Below are 25,350 nucleotides of genomic sequence, written 5' to 3' on the forward strand. Positions count from 1 at the left end.
CCAAACTCTGTATTTTACTGTAGCTTGATTCAGTACCAGCATAGTCAAAGTGCTGTTCTTTCACAGCATTAACAGCCTAACAGTTTTAGTGATTCTGTCATATAAGTAGTACCGTAAGGTTCTATTGTATTTGTTTAAGAGCTTGCTTCAGGACACACAAGTTGAGTCTTGAGGAAGGGATTTAATTTAAAATAGTCAGTGATGCACTATTCAAAAAAAGTTGCTGTTTTTAACAGTTAACTGAAAGGTATGTGTATACATATAAACCATACATCCAGTCATCAGATGTGCCAGAATTATTTGGAACTTGTGTAATTTATCATTTTTACAAAAACAAAAAAAAAATCCCGATGAGCCCTTTGCCAAGAGTTTTTAGAGGAAAGGGGTTTTTTTTCATCATTTTGTTTTATAAACAGCATCTAATTGCTTTTTAGGTTCAAGGATTTTCATTATGAAAGAAAAGCAGATTATTTTACAGATAAAGGCAAAGCATGTTTAAGCCAATAAAAAATACCAAACCTGTGAACATTTAAGACTCTGTGTTTAAATTATGCTTATCTACTCTGACATCACTGTGTTGTAGAGGTCTGAAATCCCAGCTGGGGATTTATGCTTTGAAACCAAGAATCCAGTGTACCAGTTAAGTGTGACACCTGGTATATAGGCTGTGGCAAATGTGGTTATTTAACATGCAAGTGTTGTTATTGCAATAATCACATTCAGAATTATGATCTGTACTCTAAAATTTGGGCCTCTTCTTGGAAGTATTCAAGAAGAGAAGAGCAAAGAGTGTGGCTGTATTTTACGTTTTGAGAAAAGTCATCAGAAGTTTTTTGTGGAGTTCTAAAATTCTTCTTTTCCCCCTACTGGTAAAGCTGCATTAAGTATCAATATTCATTAAATACCACCGAGATGATAATGTAATAAAGCAATAATCCTTGGGCCCACATCTATACTTCTCTCCAGAAGAGTTGAGGTTGAGAATATAATTAAAGATTAAAACTCTGTTTGCATTCTGGAACATGGAGATATCTTTTTGTACATGATAGGGAATTGAAATAATAAGCAAGAGATCAGTTTCCAATAACTTTCAATACTAGGAGCTCATTTAATATCCCTGTTCGTGTTTAAGTTTCTCAAAGTATTCCTTTAGCTTGACTTTATCAAGACAGCACAACAGGAACTGTAGAAGAGCATGTTGTGAAATACGTGACTCTTTTGCTCCACAAATTAATCCCTCTTTATATGAAGAAAAAAAGATTAAAAATTAGTTCTTTGTATTGCAAGATAATAATATTTACATGAATAGGTTTAGTTACTTTGCAGCCATGTACCATGTAGATCGAACATTGATATTAGTATTTAGTATCTTGTACACAATTTGGATCACATCATTGTACTGTTTTCTTTTTAGTAAATTGATGAACACCTCTTCTGCAGACGTTCTGTGAAGCTGTTTTAATTTAAGTTGCAGTGTATTGCTAAACAGTGAGATTGCATTTATCCCGAACTCCTATACTGATTTTAGTGGGTTCAGAGTTTATGTACATGTCTTGCAGGATCATTTGATACTCAAGTCTCTAATATTTGATTTGGTTCAACTAAATACAAAGTTTCTTTAAAACTTCCTATATTGTATCTCATCAGCTTGTTGAATAACTTGTTTTCTCTTAAAGAATCTTAGTCAGTTGGTTCTTTGCTCTTTTATTTCTTTTTTGCTGCCCAGGTTTGGTGGTGTTGTATGTGGTCAACCTTTGTTAAATACTCTTTGTCTTGCTTTATAGTAAGCTCCATAATTTTGCACAAATGTCCGAAGTATTGACTTTCCCCCTCAAATACTGGTATTTTAATTACCAAAGCTAAGGTAGCTAGGTAGAGTACTAGTTCTTTGTAACCTTTGGTAAAAAGGATTGTGTTCATTAAACAGGTGGTTTAGTGAGCATTTGTCCATTCCCTAGAGGAAAATCTATTTCAATTATAAAATCCATGCTGTGCATTTCAGGGTTCAGTATTCCATTATTTTCTAAATATAGTGGTGATGGAGGATGGATGCTGTTGCATGGTATGCATTCCTCTAGAATTTTTCAAAGGAATACAAATAGTATATATATAGTATTTAGTTTCTTTAAAGAAAACGACAGAATAATATGAACCTATTCAGACTGCCGCCTACAACACTGCTTCAGAGAATAGCAATGTCCCCGAGTGAATTTTTCAAACCATATAGAATATAATAGAGAATAATGAGCAAACAGGAAACCACTATTTTGACAGCTTTGTTACAGGAAGATAAGTGCTGAGAAATTCAGATCATAATGAATTTCAGCAGCTATTGAAAATAAGATAGTTTCAAGTTATTTTAAGATACAGCCATGTTTTGGTTTGTTTTGGATTTTTCTTCAGGTTTCACTTCTGCCTACCGAGCAGAGATGACACTAGTCGCTTTTAGACAAGTTGTTTTACAGAAATGAGGCTGGACCCTGTTAGAGAAACCTTTAATTTTAGTTTATGAGATTCTTGAGTACTTCTAGTTTCCTTAAATACAGTAAGTATTAAAGTTGTATCCTACAGCATGAGGGGAGAAGTTATAATTACATAATCCTAACTGCTTCATTTTCTTCTCAACGGTCTTTCCCCACCACTGAAAGGTATGGATTACTACAAAGTTCATTGCCACCGTGGTGTTAGAAATCCTGATTGAGGTTACCCTTAAACTTGATGGCAACATTTAATAGACAGCTTGGAGCTGAGCTGGTTCTTTTCAGATTCAGTAGCCGGGACATTCAAGATCCCAGAGCCAGGGAGGCATCTGCCATGATTGAACCCATATTGCATTACAAATTATGAGGGGAAATTCCTAGGTGATAACACATCATTAAACTTTCTTGAACTGAGTTTTATCAGGAGAGCAGCTATGCATGTGAGTGTCAGATTGTTCTTTCAGGTTTTCAGATGTAATAAGTGTGTTAACCAGTCCTGGTCATTTGGATGAAAAATGATTCTAAGCTTTTAAAGAGAGATATTTGGTGGTTTTTTGGTTTGGTTTTGTTTTATTTGTTTGTTTGTTTTGTTTGGTTTTTGTTTGTTGTTTTTTTGTTTTTCTTAATGGCCCATGTCAGCAGTAGTGACAAGTGGTTTGTAGAGCTCAGTAGCCAGCTGTTCTCAGGCACAGAGCAGTGATGGGCCTGCCGTTGCTTTATCCTGTTTCTTTTTGTATGTTTTGTTTAAAATACTGGGGGGAAAACCAGTCTGTTACTAAATGTAATAGCAATCTGTCTCTTTTAGTTATGTGGTATTTACTGTTTAACACTCAGTGTAATTTAACTGGAAAGAAAAAAATCCAAACTACTGTTTTGATTCATGAGAGACTTATTAGACAACTCCAACAAGATCAAATCCAATAACTTAGTGGGGATATAACATTGATTAGTCATCTTACTATTTGTAGGCAAAGGTACTTTACCAAGCTCTGCTCAAAAAAAAAGGTGTTAATCCAGTTGAAGTTTTCGTTTCAGTGTAAGAGGTAAACTTTAAAATAAGGTGCTGTTAATTTGATTTATGTCTCAGCTTTTTCACTGCTGTTCATTTGGGTTATCTATGATGTTAACTTTGAAACCACACGTTTTTTTGTAGCTTGTTTAGATACCAAAAACACAAAGAGCAGGTAGATGTGGGTTTGGGGTATTTCCCCCCCCGCCCTTCTTTCTTTCCTTGTTTGGTCTGTGCGGCTCCTGAGGTCAGTTGATTGTTCTTTTCTGTGCTTTATTAAGGATGTAAGCGTTTTCTTTAGTTAGAGAAAATTCTGAATAATGGACCAACACAGATTTAATGAGATTCTGAAATACGCAGAAAAAATATGATCTACTTTTAAAGTTTGTAGATGGTAAAAATGTATTATAGCACTCAGTCCTGCAGTAGGTGGCTGCTGGGACCCATAGCCCACTTCAGCATCTCGGACTTTTAAATTTTTGAATGGCATATTGCAATACCATATAAATCCAATTGTCTGACACTGTAAACTTGATCACTCCAGCAGTATTACACCAGAACCAGTGTTAATATATTTTGGATTTTTCATTTATGTTTATCTCCAATCAGCAGACATGTTGGAGCCCCAGCTAGAGCTGTATGACTTGGGGAGTCAAGTAGGATCTGAACTAGACCCTTACACTGGTAAGCGGGAGCAGTTCCATAATAAATTGTTGTGGTTTCTAGCAGACTTGGTCCCAGTACATGGGATGTGAAGAGGCACTTCCCTGCTTTGTGCCGTCTTGCAGTAGTCAGTAGGTAGGTCATAGAGTGACTTCTGTGGATGCTCAATAAGTGTTGGCAAAGGTCTAGTAGTCATCTGGGTAGACTCCACATTGCCACTACTTGGGTACAACATGACTTTGTGTGGAAGTGGTTTTGGTTTTGGTGTGTTTTGCTGTTTGGTTTTTTTTTTTTTTTTTGTAACAGCTGCCATTCTTGAGACTGGTGATGCTTGATAACTCAGTACTGAGTCAACATCTTTGCTGTTCTATGCATCCTTAGAAATATGATTATTTTTAAAAAATTTAATCTTGATCTAATCTCCTAATATGTTGATATATCTGACAGCAGGGCTTTCTGTAATCTTCTTTGTTTTGTTATGCCAGATCAATGCGCTTTTTTGGCTATAGTTATATGCTGAATTTCATTTCATTCCATTAAGTACTATACAGCTGCATATTTTCTTACAAAGTAATTACGAAAAACCAGCAGGCATTGATCACACAGATTGTCCAAAGGAAAGATTTGACTAAAACGAAATGTTCCTTATGATATTCATTAACAGGATAATAATTTCTATCCATACAAGTACAAGAGACAAGGAACTTGGATGCTGCTTTATTCCTAGTGAATTACTGAAATGTGCATTAGTTGTGTTGTAAAACTTCACAGTGTATTTTAACATGGAGGAAAAATCTGTTTTATTTATTCACTTTTCAACAAATATTCTAACCAACTTCTTTGAAAGCGAGTGCATGTAATTAAGATTTCATCATTTCTTTACAGTGTATAGAGCTTCACTTACTAGTGTGTTGTGAGCTGTTATGGACTGATAGCCTTAGCTCAAATGTCCTTGTGTGAACACCTCCGTGAGCACGTCTGTCTTGAAGACATTAGCCAAAAGAGGCCTGGGCCTGATTGCTGTTGATATTTTGGTGTCATATTCTGCAAACTAATCCTGCAAATAGGATTGCTCTGAGTATGATGTGCAGCCCTGTGTGACTGAGCACAGTGATTTGAAATAATTCCCATCTACTTTGCTGAAGATTAGCTGGAACACTCCATAGTTGGGAAATGAAAAATCTGTATCTTTTTGGAAACTTTGGGCCGTGTACCAGCCTTGATCTGCATGTTCCTTTTCTGGAATGGGCAGTGTGTAGCCCTGAGTGAATGTGTTACTGGGGATTGTAGCTCAGTTGTAAAAGAGCAAATTTCTGACTCTGATACATGTTTGCCTTAAAGGTAATTTTTGTGTGAGAACAGTGCCCTTAAAAGGTGACAATTAATTAAAAGTTGTTGCACAGTCCCAACCATTAGAAGAAACCCTTGCAACATACAGAGCAGAACACTAACATTGCAGTGTAGGGAAACCCTGTACTTTCAGTTAAAAAAGTTAAGAATGAAGATTTCAATGTGTAATTAAAGACTGCAAATACTAGTTTAACTGCTTGTTTATGTGTCAGGAAAAAAAAAAAAAGAAAAAAAGCAATACAAACTGCCTAATTAGACATTGAAGAACAAACTAGACAAGACAGGAAATTTATACAAACTTGATGATTACATCAAAGCTTTTTCTAAAGCTGTGATTTTTATCATATGATTACTTAGCCCCCCCTATTTTTTTTAAGTTTTACTGTTTGGGGGAGGGGGATTAGAGGCTGCTTTACTGCAGCAGACAATCAGTCTAAAAAGAATAAATTAAAACTGCTGCTTGCCAAATTCAGAAATGCGTTACAGCAAGTGTTTCCATCTGCATTGTCAGAGAGGACAAGCAGAAAGAGCAGAACTGTAATAAGGTGGAGGGAGGAGGACTTATTTTTTGGTGGCCTATCAAGAACAGCATTATTGCATAATCATATTGTATAATGTGATGCGATATGAATGTATTTATTAATGACTTTATTTCTGTACCTCTACATGATTTCAAGTAATCTTTAGCTGTTTGAGAGGAAAACTAAACAGCTATACTGTAGATGGGGGATAAAAGTACTTTCACATGCGAAACCTGTACTGTTAAGCAAAAGGAAGCTCTAGGTGTATCACAGTAAAAAAACTTTGAAATGCAAGTTGTGGCTGAAAATAAAGGCAATAAAAGTCCCCTGTAGTTTTGACAGTAACTCTATAAAAAGGGAAAGTTTTCCCAAGTAATGAAGTGCAGATGGGGATTTACCTGGGGACTGAAAAGGCTGTTCCCTTCCCTGAGGGCAGTGGTGGCTGGTGGGCTGGCCATGCTGCAGCGCTGCCTCGGGCGGCTGTATTCAGCACCCATCAACCCACCAGACTTTGAGGTTTGAGGAGGACCTCTGAATGCTCTTTCTAACTAGAAAGGATACAGAGTAGAACTGCTTTGCTCTGCTTTCTTTACTTGTTGTTAAAAATAACTGTTATTAATTTTAATTTCACTTTAAGGCATTCTCTGGGTATTCATGCGTTTACAAGGAACCCTATGGATGGGTTAAATGAAAAAAGCTTGGGTAGCAAATTCCAGCTGGTGACTTCACAGAGTTTTCCTCTAAACATAATCTTCATTTGTAATGATTGGAAGTATTTTGGTACAATTATTTTGCTAGTCCTTTTTCCCAACTGCCAGTGGAAAAAATAAATAAAATGCAACGATTAGAAGTTTTACTGGGTAAAGTGATTTGGTTTTCATCCCTTAATAGATGCTGCTCTACTGTTATTTTAATTCCTGATAATTTAATTTTGCAAGGCACTTCCTCTTTGCTGTATAGGTTTTACCTAATAAAGAATCTTTATGATTTCAGTAATGTTACTCAGTAGTATATGTATATCATTTTGAAAATGAGTATTAATAGCACAGTGCACATTTCTAATTGGATATAGATACAATTGCCTCATTATTAATTTATTTTCCTGATTCTTACCTTTTACATGGGTAACATAGGGACTAAGACACTGTGGACAAGGAAGACCTTGTTAACACTGGCAGACTTAGTTTTCACTTCTTTTTTGTGGCTACATGCAGCTTCTTTATTGTCTGTGAGCCACAGCCAGGGGAATCCTGTAGTAAGTACTCTAAGCAACCAAATGCATCTTAATGCAGCAATTTTTTCACTGAAATTAGATTTTTCTTCTGTGTTGCTCAGGATTGTTCTTACAGATTCTGTTTTGGGAAAGAAAGTAAGAGTTTGGCACAGAGATTAAAATAATGTAGTTAATCACTTATTTAACCTTTGCTGAGTTTACCTGGACGCATCGAATTAAATGAAATTAAATGAAAGATTACATTCTGTGTATGATGATTGTGCTCCATTGTTGCCTATAATACTTTGTTTCCATCCCTCACAAAATATGATTGTGGAATAGTGTTGGGCCTTTTCATTCCATACCACGTATGTTTGAAAGCACTTGAAGATACAGAGATTGCTGAATGAGTTACTGCAGAGTAAATTACTATTTTGTTGAGTTGCTCTGTGCCTCAGTTTCCTCCTGTGAACTATGTGAACTGTATCACCTGGGAGCTGTGCAGGAGTGCGGAGAGTGGCTCAAGTAATATTTTGTACAAAGCTGGGATAAGAGAAGGCATTAATTATAAGGCAGATGCTTTCATCCGGGGGTGGAGTCTGGATTTTTGTCTTTTATTGTCAGTTGTTCAAGGCAAGTTAATGTTTTACAAAATTCAAAGTCCAGGACTGACATGTGAAGAATGCGTGACCCTCTAATTCCTACTTTCGGGACCTAATAGGAAGCTCTAACTGTCCACTGTCGGCGTTCATTCTGATAAATGACTGGTGATGTATTATTCTGTATCCTTTGTGTTCTTGCCTTTAGGTGTTCATTTCAGTGATGGAAGACGAAGTGCAGACACATGAAATAATTACACAGCAAGCTTGGCTGGAGCCTGTCAGTCTGTGTCAAGCTCCCTAGACTTCTTGAATCTCTAAATTGTTGAGCTCTTTTGCTGATTGTTGCATTCAGTGTTTGGTGTTAACATCAAATCTGCTCCAGAAGTGGCAAAAAATACCCTACTGTTTTGATGTATTTTAAGTCAGAATTTAATATCTGTGTCCAAAATAGCACTATAAAACTGAGATCCCCTCAAGCCAAAACCCAAGCGTTTCTACATTCCTATTTTGCATGCAGAACCTTCTTTCATTTTGGCTTTTACAGTTTGACAGTTGCTCAGCAAGGATGATGCTTTTGCTCATGACAAATATGTATGCGCTTTGTAGACAGGTCTTATAAAAGAGCCTTTTGTGAAGGTCTGAATGACAAACTTGGTTCTAAATTTGGGGTTAATGAGATACATGGCAGACTCACAGTTTGAAAATTCATAGTCATATCTAACAATACCTTTATTATAAATAATACCTAAGTTTAAACATCTATTGCTTTTTAACTTTTTTTTTTTTGTGGTTCAGTTTTAAATTTCAATTAAGAAAAGAGGGTATTAGGCTGATAAGCCAAATGTTGCTGAGGTGTATTGTTAGCAAGTAAGCCATAAATTTGAAAGTTTAGGAAGTAATTCTTGGCTTGGTGTTTCAGTTACTGAAGTGCAATCTTTCCAGCACACTGAATAGACTCTGTTGTTGTAATTCCTCCAACTGTTCTCTGTGTGTGTTCTTCAGGTACCACCTCTGATAACCCTCTGCCTGCTGCAGCTTTTTCTGTTTCCCAGTCAAGTAGATATTAATGGAAAAGTCTGCTGTGTCAGTGGATTCTCAACTTTGAATCCTCCTTGATTTCCAGTTGGAGATTGAGGTGGAAGGGACTTCTCGAGGTCATATAGTCCAGCCTCCCATTCAATGGTGGTCTCTTGTCACAGTTAGATCAGATTAGCCATGGCATTGCCTAGCTGAATCCTAAAAACCTCCAGGGATGGAATACTACCCTTGTAGCTATCATCAAAGCAGTTCACTTGTTTCTAGAGCTCTAGCTAGTACTGTTCTTGTTTAAAGAGATCTGCTGAAAACCCGCATCTTGCAGATAACCCTGTTCTAAGGAGGGTTTGGAGTGGGGGTGGCTGATGGAGGGAGAAAGCAGGTATTTTTGGAGAAGCTACAGTAAGTTATAATGTAAATTACAGTAGTCTGTTTAAAAAAAAAAAAAAAAAAAGAGAGAGAGAGAAAAAGATGAGTTAGCTGAAAGGAGTGCTCCAAGGAGGAATGTTTGGGATTTAAAGTAATATTTGTAATATTTGTATGATTTTTTTTTTTTAATCTGAAATTTGACTTAGGCAGTTTATATGTTGATGCTTCCATGATCTGTTCTACTTTGAAAGTTGCTCTTCAGTTAGACAAAAGGTTACTTCTTCAACAAGGTGCTTTTACAACATAATAGATGATAAACAAATCGAATGCTATCTAATCTTAGGTATTTCTAAGGAAGTGAAACGAATTTCTTGACATGACAGAGCAATGGTTGCTCTTGTATGCCACTTGTAAAATGAGCTTGTTGACAGAAAATGCCAGGTAGAACTGTTTTAACATGTGATTATGCTTTTAAAATGAAAATTTATTTTTAGTGCAAAGATAGCAAACTTAATACTACAGACAGAAAATCAATTATAATTGTTGCTAATACAGCTAAAATATTATCTGCTGCTACTAATATCTTTTTGTTGTTCCAAAATTGTTGTCTTCCCTCTGTTTTTTGTTAAGTCAATGGGGATAAAAATTCTGATATTGAAGCCTGAGTGTTGTAATATCCTCCTTTCTCTCCTGCTATGTACTTTTGCATCTGTTTACAGTACCATGTTTCAATCATTTGTTTCTATGCTTGTATGTATTTAAGCCACTTAATTTCTGTGTCTTGGGCATCATCCTCCACCAGCATGCTGTTATGCAAGTGAACCACTGTTTGCTTTCTCTACTAATTGCTTTATTAAAGTGTTAGTATATACTGGGTCTTAAAGATCTGAATTCTGCAAATCTCTTGAATACCTTCTGCTGAAGTTCTTCTCCACACATCTTAAAATGCTAGTGTAAACAAGGTACACAGAGAGCCTGGTTGTTGGATGGTCCTTAGTTTTCAGGTTGTTTCAAACATTTCCTTATCTGTTAACTTTTTCTGGTTTGTTGTTTCAGAGAATTTCAAGAAAGGTATTTTCTCTCTCACATAAGGTCTGACCAAATAGTTGACTCCCTTTGCTTTCAAATCCTAAATAAGTAGTTCATTTCCATCTCCTGAGTGTGAAGGTTAGGATATGTTGAGAAAAGTTCAGCTCTGATTTGAGCATAGAGGCTCTCCAGATGTGTCGGCACTGATGCAGCATGGCATGCAAGGATGGGAAGTGCTCCTTGACTGCCCTGTGATACTGGGAAATACATGTACACACACGTACTTAAGCTAATGTTTTAGTGTTTAGGGTTTTTTGTTTGTTTGGCTTGGTTTGGTTTTTAAGCCCTTGAAAAGAGTAAAATGAGCCCTTTGTTTTGTTTTCCCATATTTTCTGTCTTTTGCTGTTGCTGACTTCTTGCTAATTGCGGTTTATGAAGAAGTCTGTTTTCAGTATGATGGGATGAGTTGCAGAAAGGCCGTCAAAGCAGCAAACCTCTCAGTAGTGTAGCTAAGAATGTAACTATAATTACATTAGATTTGTTTTCAGTCAAACTTTCTTTCTCTGCTTTCCCATCTTCATGCTTCCTTTTTAGAGATGTTGTGCAATGTTTATCTCGTTGTGTCTTTTGCCAAATAGTTATACAATACAATCAACAGCTAATACTTCTGTCTCCTTTTTAAAATACCTCTGAAGTGCTATTAAGGATGTGTCTGACATTAGGTCAATGCAAGTGTTTTTTGTGTTTGTATTTTGAATCTATAGAAAACTTAATGATTGCAATTAGGCAAAAAGTGAAGAATAATTAAATGATTCAATGAAAGCCAAATACAGAAATGCATATCAGTGCAGTGAGTAGTGAATGCAAAGTGTTCATGAATGGAGAGCTGCCTTGAAACACCTGGAAATTCACTGATGTTTGGAAATATAACTGCAGGACAGTCTTTTGAGGTGATAGATACCATTTGGTAACATTTTATCTGTTTCTGTAGGACATCAGCTTCAACTGGTTGACTCTCAGTAGCTACATGTTAGCTAATTAATCATATAATTTGCTGTCATGTTACTGGGTGAACCTGTATCCTGGTAGCAGCATGAATTTGAGATAATGGTTTCCTAATGATCAAAATAGCTCTAATAGACCTGGCCCTCGTGGTTGACTTTGACTTTCCTCTGGTTACTTTTAGAAAAACCTTTGATATAAGGTTACTCTTAATGAAACTTCTGTCTGCTAATACAGATATTTTGCAGCTGTATGTATTAATATAGCTGAGTCCCATTCTCCTCTTTATGCAGTATATTTTCAATTGAAACACCATACTATAATACTACCTTAATATATATTGTATATGTGTTTGATAGCAAACTATTCTGTAGCTTTTACTTAGTGATGAAGCAGAGATGTTTAAATTTTTTTTATTTGGTATGTTTTTTTTGTTTATGCTATCATCAGACCTTCTCCTAGGAAAATATAGAGCTCTTGGTTGGGTGGGATACTTCAGAAGATTTGCCTAGAGAGTTTTTAATCAAAAAATTATTGAACTCTTTTTCATGAGAAACCTTTAAGCTTGGACAGTGTAACTGTATAATGTAAACTGCCATCTCAAGAAAAGGAAAAATATAAACAATAAGTTCAAAACAAAACAAAAGTAACCTTGCCTTAAAATACACTAACATTTATCTCCATATTTAAAATGTTGTCTGTGTGCAAGGAATGTCTTTAGTTAGTGTAAAAATCTAATTAAATTTTCTCATAGTAGTGATTCATAGCTGACCCTCTCTTTATTGGAGCATCTTATTAGAATAATAAACCACTCCCTGCTGAGAGACACTGTTATTGATAGACAGGCAAGACACTTTGGCTGCTGATTAGAAAAGGTTGATCAGGCTGGTATTGTCTTCAGAGTCTGCAAGAAATCTTTTATTGTCCCTTCTGTAGCAGAAATTTTGAGATGCTGTTTGGCAGAGTATGAGTTTTCCCTTGGGATCATGTACAGTCCCATCCAGTGGTGGATTATTTCATGCCACTCATTCACATTACAGTGGGTAGTCTTTTTTTTTTTTTTTTTTTTTTTTTTCAGTTAAGGACTATGAATGCAATAGACTTTTCCTTTTTTAATATGTACCTATTTACTATTAGAAATTATCTATCAATTTGGAACTTCTTCACTTTGGGTAACCGACTTGAAATTCCTTAAAGGAACTTGCTTTTAACAAGTTTTGACGTCAGTATTCATGAAGTAGATGCTCAGAATTAGGAAAACGTACCTAGGAACAAAGCTGGGCAGTGTTAATAATCATGTTTATATTTACCTAAGGAGATCATCATTCTTTGTTTTTCACTTAGGCAGTTTTATCTGTTAGTACACTTGCATAAACAGAATTGTATTATTTTTTAATAGGCTGAACATTTCTCCTGGATAGCACCAGACAAAGTAGTTCTAAAGGGATTATTCTACTTTAGATATATTTGGCATAAAATCTGGTTTATGTTTTATTTTGGGGGAAGCTCTTCAGGTGATGTAAAGTAATGCAGGTACAAGAATATACTTAAGAACACAACTATATTTGCTTACCATGGTGGAACTTTGGATTTAGTCCAGGTTTCAGCCCTCTGAAGTACTTTAATCTCTGCTGTGCCTGTTACATGCAGTGGAGGAACACAGGCAAAGCAGAAACTCCAGCATTTATAAAGCTACAGTGAACATAAAGCCTGTCTGATCTCTGCAGTGGTTGCACAGTGATCCTTGTGTGCAAGGGGAAATAACATCAAATGAGAGGGAACCTGATTACAAGAGTGGGAAAATGGCCAAAAGAGGTACAGTGAATTTCTGCAGTCTCTTTGCTGAGGTTTCTGGACTGTGTTTGGCAAGCCCAGGAGTAACTGCCATGATAAGCCCTTTCCTTTAACCAACTTTGGTTTTAGTGAGAACATTTTTTTCAGAGAATTTGCTTAAGGGAATTAGCCCTCCTCCCCCACATCAACTTTCAGTGGAAGCCACGCAATTAATTTCGACGAGCCCTATAAAAAATCCCAACCTAAGGAACAGCTTGTCATGTTGGAGGAAGAAGTGATGAAAGTGTATTTTTTTTTCTTATATAAAATAATATTTGAAGGGCTTTTCTCTCCAAAATGTTTGTACTGAGAGTCTTGAATTTATAAATGCCTAGTTGTACTTGTATGCAGTTTTTGTACTGGAGTGTAAAGATGACCTTGAAGGAGACTTTTGATAAACCTGTGAGTTTTGAGATAGATTTTTATCTCTAGTATCACAGACAAATCGAAATAGTTGGTCAGAACATAATCCCGAAGAGAAAAAATCAGGATTAATTATTAAATTCCCTCAAGAAAACTTAAAGTAGGTAATCAGAAAAGTTGAAATGGGTATTTGATAGAAGTCTGTGTAATAAATTACATTGGGCTGTACAAGCAATTATTTGTTATACTATGTCATCTTTTCTAGTTTTTTTCTTCCCCTTTACTTCCCTGTTAATTACAGAAGAACAAATTGATCTTAAGTGTCCTTAAAGGCTGGTATCAAGTATCCTAAGTACCCTTAGAAGTAGTGCTATACGACTTGTCTGTCTTTACCATAGTTTACAATTTTAATAAAGCACTAGATCTTGAAGTGGATGCTCTCTTTGAGTGGCTGCTTGAAGTCTATTGTGAGGCCTAAAATTTGAGGCCATATTTTTAATGCCTTCATGTCCATGATGGGTTTTTTCGGGGTTGTGCTTTTTCTCTTGCCTAATTTGCTTCTTCAGGCACTTCTTTTATCATCTACATATGCTTAGATGTTAGTATGGTTATAAGGTTTAGAAATCTACTTGCAAAATACAAGAAGAATCTGATGCAGATTCTAAAGCCTAGCACTACGTCTTGGCTTGTATCTGTAGGAATGAATCCATCTTGCATAAAAGTTGAGTATCTTCATCCCAGCAGTTCCTAACAGGACATGACACATTAGATATGATAGAGTCAATAACTGTACAACACAACACACCCTAAATGCATTAAATAATGAAAGCTGAAGCCTGCATTAGATGCAGGCGTGGCTAAGACAATAAGCTATTGTATTTTTAGCTGAAGTTAAACATATGGTAAGGATGAGAAATTCCAGCAAGACAGGCTTTCAGAGTACTGATCCACTGCAAATTTAAAGAATGTTTTAAAACCACGTGATTCTGCCTGCAAACCATCAGAGTGTGATTTAATTAGGGGACAGTTTTAAAAGCAGAAAATGTCTGGGGTTTGATAACTTAACTGATACAAAACTTGTCTTATGAAATGGTCTGCTCTGCCCTCCTGTTTTGACAAGTTAGCTGTTCTCCAGAGGGTTATATCCGTAATCCTCTCTTCCTCCCATCCTCTGGAATTTGTGCTGCTTTCACTAAGTTCTGGGACTTGATGTGCCTAGCAGAAATGATTGCTTAAGATCTTTTCCTTCCAGCAGTGCTTGTCATGTGGTCAAGCATAGTGTATAAAAAGGTCTAACTACACAACATACTAGCTTTTCTATTCATCAATCTCTCCACCCAAAGGTAAAATCTTGTTGCTTTTGATAGGTGTAGAATATATAACAGATATCATACATCATCTGTTGCTTTTCATAAAAGGAGGTAAGTACTGTAATTTCTGCTCTGTTGAGGGAGAAATAAAGCACAAAGAAAGAAAGTGGGAAGACTGCTATTGAAGTAATTCTTCAATAGCAGAGCTGAAAATAACATGTTATAAAATACTGAATTCTAGCTTCAGAAGGCTGAATTCAGGGATGACAGCATGGAGTAATGTGCGGTATCAGGATCCCATCAGGCGGGCAGTCCATGCAACGGGACTGTTCCCATCTGCAGGGAGCCCCATTTTCTTCGCTTGGGAATTTGGCTGGGCAGGCGGGCTGAAAACAAGCCCAGCCCGTCATCTTTTCTAGAAGCAGAACTGAACTTGATGCATCGTTTTGAGGCCTTTGTCAAAGCACCGTCTGGTGTTCACTGAACATCAGCATGTCGCAGTTTAATCCTCTCTCCCTCGCTGCATGATTGACTAGTGAGTGCAGGAGAGGTGGTTTCACCTTACAGTGCAGACCCAAGCAACCTCAGATGAACTCAGTTGAACCACATCTGGTGGAGAGGGTGGGGATTATCCATCTCTGAAACCCTGTGGGGGAGGACTGTGTGCAGTTTGTGCAAACTTTTTGTTTGTTTTTTGGTTGTTCTGTTTTGTTTGTTTGTTTGTTTTGGTTTTGGTTTTTTGTTTTTTTTTTTTGTTTGTTTGTTTTTTTTCAAAAAGTCTGGCTGGATCTCTTGGCTTGAGTTTTTCCTGAGCACTTTTGGCACAGCTTTACTGTATGGAACTATGTATGTGCATGTGCACATTCAGGCTAACAGGTGGGGCACAAATTGCTTGACAAGTTAGGATTAATTCAAGAACCATCTTTGTAGATAAACACTGATGTAATAATCCTGATTCTCGTCCAGGCCCCTGAAAATTACTGTTGTTAGCATTGGGCTATGGAGCAACATCTAGTTTCATGAAGAAGTGGAAATATAAACAATATATATGTGCTGTGAAGTATTGCTTCTGAAATTCTATTACTACTGATGCTGCATAGTTAGGGAGGGCTATTTTTCCTCTCGATGTATGTATAAAGGAGTTAATGTTTTCCATAAAGCACAGACCAGTAACAGGCTCAGACAAGATCCTGGTGATAACTGTAAAGTAGAAGCATGCTTATTTTGTTAACCAGCTTTCACACATTCTAATATCCATATTCTTCTCTTGATTACTGCTGTGAATTAAAAGCATTTTGAAGAGTGTTCCACATAAGTACAAAGAAAGCTATTTCAACAATATAATAAAATATCTATGAGAATTTGACTGCAAGGTCTCTATTTCTAACTTAAAGTTTTCCTTATTAAAGTTACTCTTTTTAAGGTAGTGCACTGGAATTTGATATTGTGAACAGATGTCTTTTTGCTCTGTCTTAGAAAACAAACAATGCACTGACAACATGTGTGTTTTCAGAGTGCATTAAAGGGGTGTTCATGTTTAATGTAAATGTGCAGATGTCCAGAGGCTGTTTGATTCAGGGACAGGTTTGCATTTCATAAGCATTCAGCACGAGAACCTGCGTGCTTTTGTAGCATCACTGTCAGCTCATACCTTTGAGGACATTTCTTGCAGGTTTACACCATGTTGCTTATCAGTGGATTCACAGTAGCACCAAAGAATTCAGAATTGTGTTTGTTGTATAAACAATACAAGTAACACATTTTGCCCTAAAACAATATTTTATTGATGTAATAGAATCACCCCAGTGTACAGTATTCGTGGCCCATGATGCATGGTCCCGGCAGGAATTGTGCTGGCACATAATGTGTGCAGTCACAGAGAGCTGAATCATGAAATCATGAAACCAGTTTAGATTTGAACTAATACATTTTTCTTCTCTCTCCACTTTTTTTTTTTTTTTTTTGAAAGCCAGATCAGTTGTGTGATCCAGCTCTTCCAGCACAGCACAGTTGAGGGGGCTGTATGCTGCAGTGTGCAGGAGGGGATGTGTCAGTGCCTTATGTCACTATTGGTGCTGAAGACTGAAAATTGTTGAATCACAGCCTCAGGTTTCTAAATGTCTTTGTAAATCCAACCCTTAAACACTCTGTCTTGGCTTCTAGAGAACTGTCCAAACGACTTCACATGCATCCTTAAGTGCTGTACCAGGTTTGGCCTTTTGTGAGTGAGAAGTGCAGATGGTTAAGTGTTTGATACAGCTATATGTGCATATGCTTTTGAAGCAGACCACCCTGTGTTTATATGTAAACATTTCTAGACTATTTAGGCACATAACTTAATCTTTTGCATCCACTCAATAAGAAAACATAATTCCTCTATGACCAAAATAACATCCATAGCAAAGTTGAAAACAAGCTAACTTGCAAGAGTAAATGAAAAATTGCTATCTTGCAGGTTTGGAGTTGAATCTTTAGTGCTTTCAGATGTGTGTTGTCTCACTTTGCCTCTGCAGGGTGGAGTGGGGTTGGGCATGAATCTTTAGCACGTTTGTTCCTTAGGACCTTTGTCCAAGGTGTCTTAACAAATTTGTTCCTGACAATCCACACATTCTGGCTTGCATCTTCCCACACCTGTGGACTCATTTTACCAAGACACTCCAGTGCTGAAACTCCCTTATGCTGATCATATGTTGAAGCCCCAAGACTGAAGAACTGTGTATAACTCGAGAGACTTAGGTTTGCCCCTTCTGCCCTCAATTTATCTCATGGTAGTTAGAAGTCAGTTAGTTATTTGGAAGAGGTAACATTTTTTCCTTTATAAAGTATCACGAATAAAGATTTCACAGTGGGAATGGAGACATGGAAGGAGTAGCAGAGACTGAGTTAGCGTGCAGATGAGAAGGGAACAGAAGGAAACAAGATGAGCCAGGAGGAGCCTGGCTGGAGTCTTCCACCAACAGAAACTTGGAAATTGGGTGAGAAGAGAGAGGAAATGGCTGAATCAGTTTGTTCGAAAGGACAAGAGGACAGTGTTAACAACTGTAAGAGAAGACAGCCTGGCAAGGAAGCTGGAGGAGAAGTTGATCAAAACAAGCGAGTGATTTTAGTGCTGGAGCCAGGAAACAAGAGCATTTTTATAGAGGTTCTACAGAAGAAAAGAGCAAGAGCCTGAATTAACAATAAAAAAAGCCCCAACAAGACCTGTGGAAATTGGGAAAAGAGGCAGAGACTTCCAGGACTGATGTACAGATGTCACGGATTGTGCCAGCTGTCTAATTTACTCCTGAGACTTGAAGTCGCTTTCTCAGCATGAGAGTTGTTAAATTTCTTTTCACGCTCTTCATTGCCTATCCAGGCAGGAAGTGTCATCTCACAAAAGCTGGCAGAGGTCACTGTTTTAATAACTATTGTTAATTGATGCTTCTGAAAAGCCTTCTATCAACTTGAATTTGCTGTCTGCAGAGATTTGCTCAGCAGGTAGCCGAAACAAATTAAAACTTTAATTGATTGATTAATAAATCACACTAGAACTGTGACTACCTTGTATGTTTTAAAATACAATATTTCTCTAATCAGGTTGCCTGAAAACTATTTAGTCTCTTTATAAAATCTATAATATTTAAAATCCTATCACTGCTGAAAGGTTTAAGTTATATGTTGAATCTGGTTCTGCAAAAAATAGCTGTTCTATAGGTCTTAGTATAGTGCAGGCAAGCTCTTGCACCGATGCCTTCATTAGCGCACACTACATATGCTATGACTACATGTGCTAGCAGGGCCAGCCCATGCTTCTGAAATATCAGACATGTGAAAAGAAATTATTAGCTTTGTTGAAAATAGTAACTGAAAGCCAAAAAGATAAATAAATCTGGGAGCAAGTAAATACTGTGCTAGTAAGTGAGAGAATGTGTGGAGAGTTTCCCCTATTGCTGTCCAGAATATGAATCCAGATTCATCAGAACTGTAGTTTTTCTTCATCTCATATGTGGTGTTTTCCACTGAGTATTATAAGAAAGATTTCAATATTTTATTTTACAAATGTGTATTTTTTTCTCTCTCTCTTTTTCTCTGTCTTCCCAAGATCATTTAGCAAGATTTTCTTTCTTCTGAAAGACCTCCTCAGAAAATTATTATTAATACCTATATTTCTAATCTTTAAATTGTTACATTGAGTGGAAAAAATGAACAGCATGCAAGTTAAACACTGTGTGGGATAAATGCTATTTAAATCTTGTCTAAGCTGTTAAACATCACACTAACATTGGATTGCTGGATCTAATCCAGTAAAAATTAAAAAAAAAAAAAAAAATAGAGAGGTCACATTAGAGAACTAAGCCATCTGTCCAGTGTGGAATTGAAAGGCATTTGTAATGAATTACTTTTCTATATTACTGTCTTTTGGGGGACCTTTGTGTGAATCAAAGAGATGTTACAAGGCTGCTTATCTACAAAGATGGTTCCTGAATTATTTCTACCCTGTCAAGCTGATGTTTTAGTATGAAACTTTTCATTTAGCATTTTGCATAACTAAATATCCCTTATAAACAGTATTTTCTAATTGGCTTCAAAAGTATCTTCTGTCTGTTCCAGGCATTGTGCCTATAATATGGACTAAAGGATTTATACATATGCTTGTTGGCAAAATGGCAGAGATATTTTTCAAATAATATCTCTGTTGCTTTATTCTTTTGTTGATTTTTCTGCATGTTCATAACAAGACTTCATTTGGAGTGTAGCATTTTGAATTAATTTTAGCCTGTTCATGAAGTAGATTGTTGTGTTTTGACTTTTGCAGTATTAATATAGCATGTTTGTAGAAAAAAGTATTCTACCACATTAAAATGTAAATAATGATTTATAGCATTGACAGCCTTGGAGAGCATCTGATGTCAAGTCTGATCTTCCTGGCTGGTTCTGTTGCACTTTCAAATGCAAACACCTGAATGATACTATTATCATTTTTTAAAATAAAGATTTTCTGTCAAAAATATAATTTTAAAACCTCTTTAAAAATCATGAATCTGTGTCAGGAACAAGAGAAAGAAGAGAAAAAATGGGAGAGGGAAGTTGGTACAAACCTGCTGTTAAAGCTTCTTTAAAAATCCTCCCTCAGACCAGTAAAATTACATTAGCAAAATTGCTTTAGTATTTGATATGATTTAATGATCGGAAGTCCTGTTGGTCGAGTCTGTTATTCTGTCTAGGATGCATACAGATCTGGATTAGGACACAGGTATTGAAGTTACTTGAAGCTTTTTTGAAGAGAATGGGACTAATTTAAGATGTTGGAATTATAAGGTGTTAATATATTGTCCTCTGAGGCCTAGAAGAATAAAATGAAATTCTGTCTGTAAAGCACTTAAATACTGTGCCGTAAGTGAATATGGGGATTAGTGGGTATGATCTCTGGCAGTCATTTGCAGTCTGTTTTCAGACCTTTTTGAGCATCCTTTGCATGGTAGAGAAGGTATGGGGAGGGAGTTGGTCTAGACACTCTAATTCAACCCTTTGTAGGTGGAACAATGCCTTTTCTAGGACAAGAGGAGAAGCTATTACCATATAATTTCAGCTTGCATTTAATTCTGAGAATTCCATGATTTTTTTTCTTTTCCTTAAGATATGCCAAATGTTTGAACAAGTCTATTTCCATTTGCTTTTCCCTGCTTTGCGTTATTTCTTCTCGGTTTGTAAATGGTCGTTCCAACCAGCATCTTTTGTAAGTAGGAGAAAACTGAGATGTGGTAAGTATGTTAAAAGTTAGGAGTGCTTATTGGCAAAGCAAAATTAGACTTTTCTCCATCCTTAAGTGCTACACTTCTCTGAGACAGTGTAAGAGGCTCTGTAACATAAATAGAAACTACCATAGTTTTGAGCTAAAACTGATTGGACAGAGATGTGTAAATTGTGACTCTGCTTATTTTGGCACTAAATTAATATATTTCAGTTCTGCAAAATAAGTTCCAGACAGCAGCTTTTTCTCTGACCCTCTTTCCAGACAGCCTCAGGAGTGCACTTTATCTTGTCTTTATCATATGTTCTTCAGTTTTCTCTGAAGTCGTCACCAGTTACACTTTTACATTACTTTGCTGCATCTGATTTATCATATCCATCCCTCCACAAGATGTTTTACCAGATGTCCTCTCTGAAGGGCATATCTATAGAAGAATTTTGCCTTAGATTAGGTTGTTTGTCATTTTATATCTGAGGCCGCCATGTAGTCAGTTTAGTTTAGTAATTATATATATATCTTTGATGAATCCTCAGGAAACCCGAATGTCTACTTGAAAAAAGGCAAGGGGGCAGAACAATGGTATGTACATCGATGTTCTTTTATCATACTGGTCTTGGATTTTCTGTAACATCCTCTTGACTGAGAAGGAAAAGGCTATCAGTGTGGATGGTCCTGATAGAGTTGCTGAGCCTTGCCAAAGCAAACCATTGTATTTCCTTAAGTGTGTGGCTTTAATTTTCTTTTTCTGTCAACTGGCCCATGAAGAGTAGTACAAAATTAAGAGGCTTCTAAGCCCAAAGTATCTTAGTAACTCATCTTTAAGTTTTTTCAGAAGCTGAGTAATACAAATTAGATTTCTGTTTTGTTGTATGTGTGATTTCACATGAAGGGAAGACTCTTCACAGAATTCCCAGTTCCACTTTATACTGCTCAGGCAGTGCAAAGTTTTAAGTCAAGTTTTGAAGCGCATCATCAAGACAAGTTTTACATTTAAGAAATACTCAATCTAAGAAAGAATTGAAGAACCAATTACCTCCAGCTAGCCTTGATCACCTTTTCAAAGGATAAATGTACATGTTCCTTTCAAAAGGACCTAAACAGATTGAATGCCTAAATCCAACTGTTGTTTATAAGATTTAATATTACTTGAATTTTCCTTCCGTAATGCATATAGACTATGTCAGTGTCTTGCTTTACGCAACTTTGTATTTTGTTTGTTTTTAACTTACTACTGCCCAAATCTTGGAAAATTAGAAAAGTTATGCAGTAATCTGCATTATAGTATGTAAGGCTGTAGGACATGTTCCAAACTACACCCTAATCAAGAATCACAGAATCTATCCTTGCCTGTTTCACAATCATCTCTGTTCTCACACAAGCAATAATTGAATTTATTTGTAGAGCCTGGAGTAACTGGATTTACAAAACAGCATAAACTCTCATGCTGTATAAAAAAAAAAAAGTATGGGATTGAGTAATGTTTAAAATTAGTTAGGTGCATACTGTCGATGTGTAGCTTACTCATCCTGAAGCAGTGTCTTACGCGTCTCCTCTTTCACTGTGCTAAGGAAGTTCTTGGCTTATGGATGTTTTGACTTTGCTTATCAGCAAGCAAGCTGTTAATGAGTCATTCAAGTGAATGGGGAAACTTTCTTATGCACGAGAAGTGTGGATTAAGATTTTTATGCAAAATTGTCAAAACTAATTCCATTCTTTTGTTACTTTTAAAAGTGGGCTGATTTTACCAGCTGTGTAAGTGTAACTTTCTTGATTTCCTTTTATTTTTTCCTGATGACTTTTAATTCCTTGCAAAATAACAATTGGAGCATAGCACCGCACTGTTTTTCGAGGAGGGTTTATCAACTCACATGAGAAGTGAGTAACTTTGAAGAGCAAGAACTCAACAATTTTGCCTTTTTTTAGGCAGGTTAAAAGAAAATAATTAGGTTTTTAAGTTTTACTGTTAATCTAACTGGGGCAATTGATTTTTCCAAAATCTTTTTTTCAGAACACGTACATGGGCTAGTATGAAAACGGTTTTATCAATAAATTAATTAATGGATCTGATCAAGTTGCAGAGCTTGTGGATGCATATGATAACAAGGCAGTAGTGCCCCCTCCCTTCTTCTGCGTACTTCAGGAGAACTGAAAGTAGTACCAGAGAACAGATCGGTGTATGGCTGATATACACTCTTCTGTAAACTCTGTTGAAGGAAATACCATGCATTGTAAAGTGTCCAGCGGAATGGCTGAAGCATGTGAGACATGCCCGTGGGATGGGGCCGTGTGACCTGGGAAACAAGGTTTCTGGAAGGAAGTTTTCACTGTTACTGGATGTCAGCTCTTAATGTAATACAAGGGAACCAAGATAGCTGGATGTTGCTCACTTTGGCCTGCTTAAGCAGAGGGATTACACCCAGCAGAAAGGATGTTATTTAACCTCTGTGTTTGATCACACCAGAGAAACTCTTGGAATATACTAGCCAATTTCAGAGTCACCAGTGCATGAAATAAATTGGAAAGATTCAGAAATCCCTCCCCTAAGAATACTCTGAAGACTTTGATAAAACCTCTGTCTGTTTAGTTTATCAGAGTAAGGAGGTGGCATCGTATGAATTCCTATGTTGAAAGAGTAATTTTGATAATGAATCCTTCGACCGCCTGAGGGGAAAGTATAAAAATAAAATGGCAGGAGATTGACGCTGACAGATTTGGACTTGAGAGTGCATGTTTTTAAGGGCAGAGTAATTAATTTTCAAAAAAAAACATACGTAGGGCTTTGTTTTGTTTCCTCTTATCAATAACTTCTTAAATTACGCTTGAATGCGTTTTTGAAGAATATGAAGGTATCAAAGAAAAATTAATTCAGGAAAGTCCTGTGGACGTTGTTACAAAGGAGTAATAATCCAAGTCTGCAACAAAGATTCTGTGTCTGTGTCTCTGTGTGTGTGTGTGTGTTAATTCTTTTGTGGTTTGTTTGGTAGATACGTTGATGATGTGATCAATCGGATTGATAGGATGTTCCCTGAAATGTCTATCCAGTTATCCCGGCCAAATGGAACCTCTGCAATGCTTCTGGTAAGTTGGATAATTTAATCCCTTGAGATGGATTTCTTAACAAATTGAATTACTGTTCTTAAAATGCAGGTTATTAAAGATATTTATTTTCAGAAGCATAGTGTTCTTCATCTGTCAGAGCAGTGTAGGATCTTTCTTGCTCTTAGGCAAATAAGTGATAAAAAGAATTACACCTTTAAATGAGAGATCTATTACTTTTTGTTAAATGTGATTGTAGAAATACGAGCACAAACTCAAATATTCACTGTTTTTCAGCAGTCTTGGCAATGAGTGAGTCTTAATCATGATAATTAAGAAGGAAAAGAGTGGTGGGAGGAAGAAAAGAAGGAGGAAACCAATATGATTTAAATTTGTTCAAATTGTTCTTGGGTCAGTGAATTTCTGTTATATGATGAAGTCAAGAATTTGCCTTTGAAATAAATGACCAGTAAGGGCTGGATTAGAGATGAACAAGTCCAATACATTCAACTTATTTCTGCCTCACCAAGCAAGATTTAATTCCAGAAGAAGGTATTGTTCACATCAATTTTCACAGGCAGCTGTTGTGCTTATAGCAAGAGAAGTCTTTAAAGCTTTTACTTTAAGGCAGCAATGTGGAAGTGGAGTCTGTAGCATGGCAGCTGGATGCTGATTTTCCTCAAGTAGAGTGAAAGGCAAAAGTTGCATGTTTTACCAAACATTAAATAAAAGTAGAAAATACACTGTACACATAAGTGAAGAACTGACCCAGACCAGTCTTTTCTATCTCAGATTTCTCATGGCACTTCCTCTTATTTTTTCCTTTCTCACAGAGGCTATTATAAAAGGCTTGGATGTAGTATACTTCTTGTTTCCAATCAAACAGGAAAATGAATCTACATATTAGATATTTTGTCAAAACAAAATTGTTAAGTCAGTATATAAGTCAACGTTAGGGTCACTTCTTGGATTTTTATGATGGTTTTAGAGTTTGTTGACTTTAAAACACTATTATTGTTAGATTTCTGCCTGTATTTTTCAAAGTTTCTGTTAATTTCTCTATAGTAACTATAGCTGTGATTATGTTTAGTTTTAATTAATCAGCTGCCTAACACCCCATTATTAACTTTCTTTGAACAGCCCCACATTTGCAAGAGATTAACTGAGTCAGAGGTTAAAATAAACAGCTGGCATTAAAACATTTAATCTGTAATTGTTAGATTCACCAAGTGGAACAATATATTCCAGAAAAGAATTGAATTCATCAGTGTAGTCCTAAGAAGCTATAAGTCTTGGAAGCTTTTGCATTTCCTCTTAAGCTGACTTTATATTTAATTGTTTTGCTATGGAAAAATGTCTGGGTTTACTTCCTTGCTTTGAAACCCTTTCCACTCTCTTAGAGCCCCCTCTTTGCATATAGTTAAGTACCTTCCACTTCTAATGGCTTTTGGAGGTCAGAAAATAGATGATGCTTTTCAAGATTCAGGCACAATTAGGAAATTAGGTAAATTGTCTTGGATGTGACTGGTAAGAAATAAGGTAGGGTGGAAGGGTGGTAACTGTAAAAGAAGCTCCTTTTACAAGCGGTAGTAATCTAGTGAATTCCATGTTGCAATTGCTGTCTAAATCAAGGACATTGATAGGAGCTGTGTATTGAACCAGTGGTATGCAATTTTTCTTCGGATCAGAGATCAAAAAGATTGTTTTTAAAGTATTTTTGTATGTGATTGTGTGATGGGTTTATAATTTTTTCTTTTAGGCAGGTTTTCCCTCTTTCCCATCTGTCTCAGTTGATGTTGCCAAT

At 36.4% G+C, this 25,350-nt stretch overlaps 1 protein-coding gene across 1 annotated transcript in view; it reads left to right on the forward strand.

Annotated features, from left to right (window-relative positions):
• Window positions 1-25,350, forward strand: part of LOC104356965 (mediator of RNA polymerase II transcription subunit 27) — a 94,546-nt gene that overhangs the window by 41,791 nt on the left and 27,405 nt on the right. The window contains exon 4 of the mRNA XM_042786960.1: window positions 23,495-23,588. Coding sequence (XP_042642894.1) covers window positions 23,495-23,588 — 94 coding nt within the window. The remainder of the gene's footprint in view (window positions 1-23,494; window positions 23,589-25,350) is intronic.

The sequence above is a fragment of the Tyto alba genome, unplaced genomic scaffold (assembly GCF_018691265.1).
Source record: "Tyto alba isolate M040663 unplaced genomic scaffold, T.alba_DEE_v4.0 Super-Scaffold_11, whole genome shotgun sequence".
Classification (NCBI taxonomy): domain Eukaryota; kingdom Metazoa; phylum Chordata; class Aves; order Strigiformes; family Tytonidae; genus Tyto; species Tyto alba.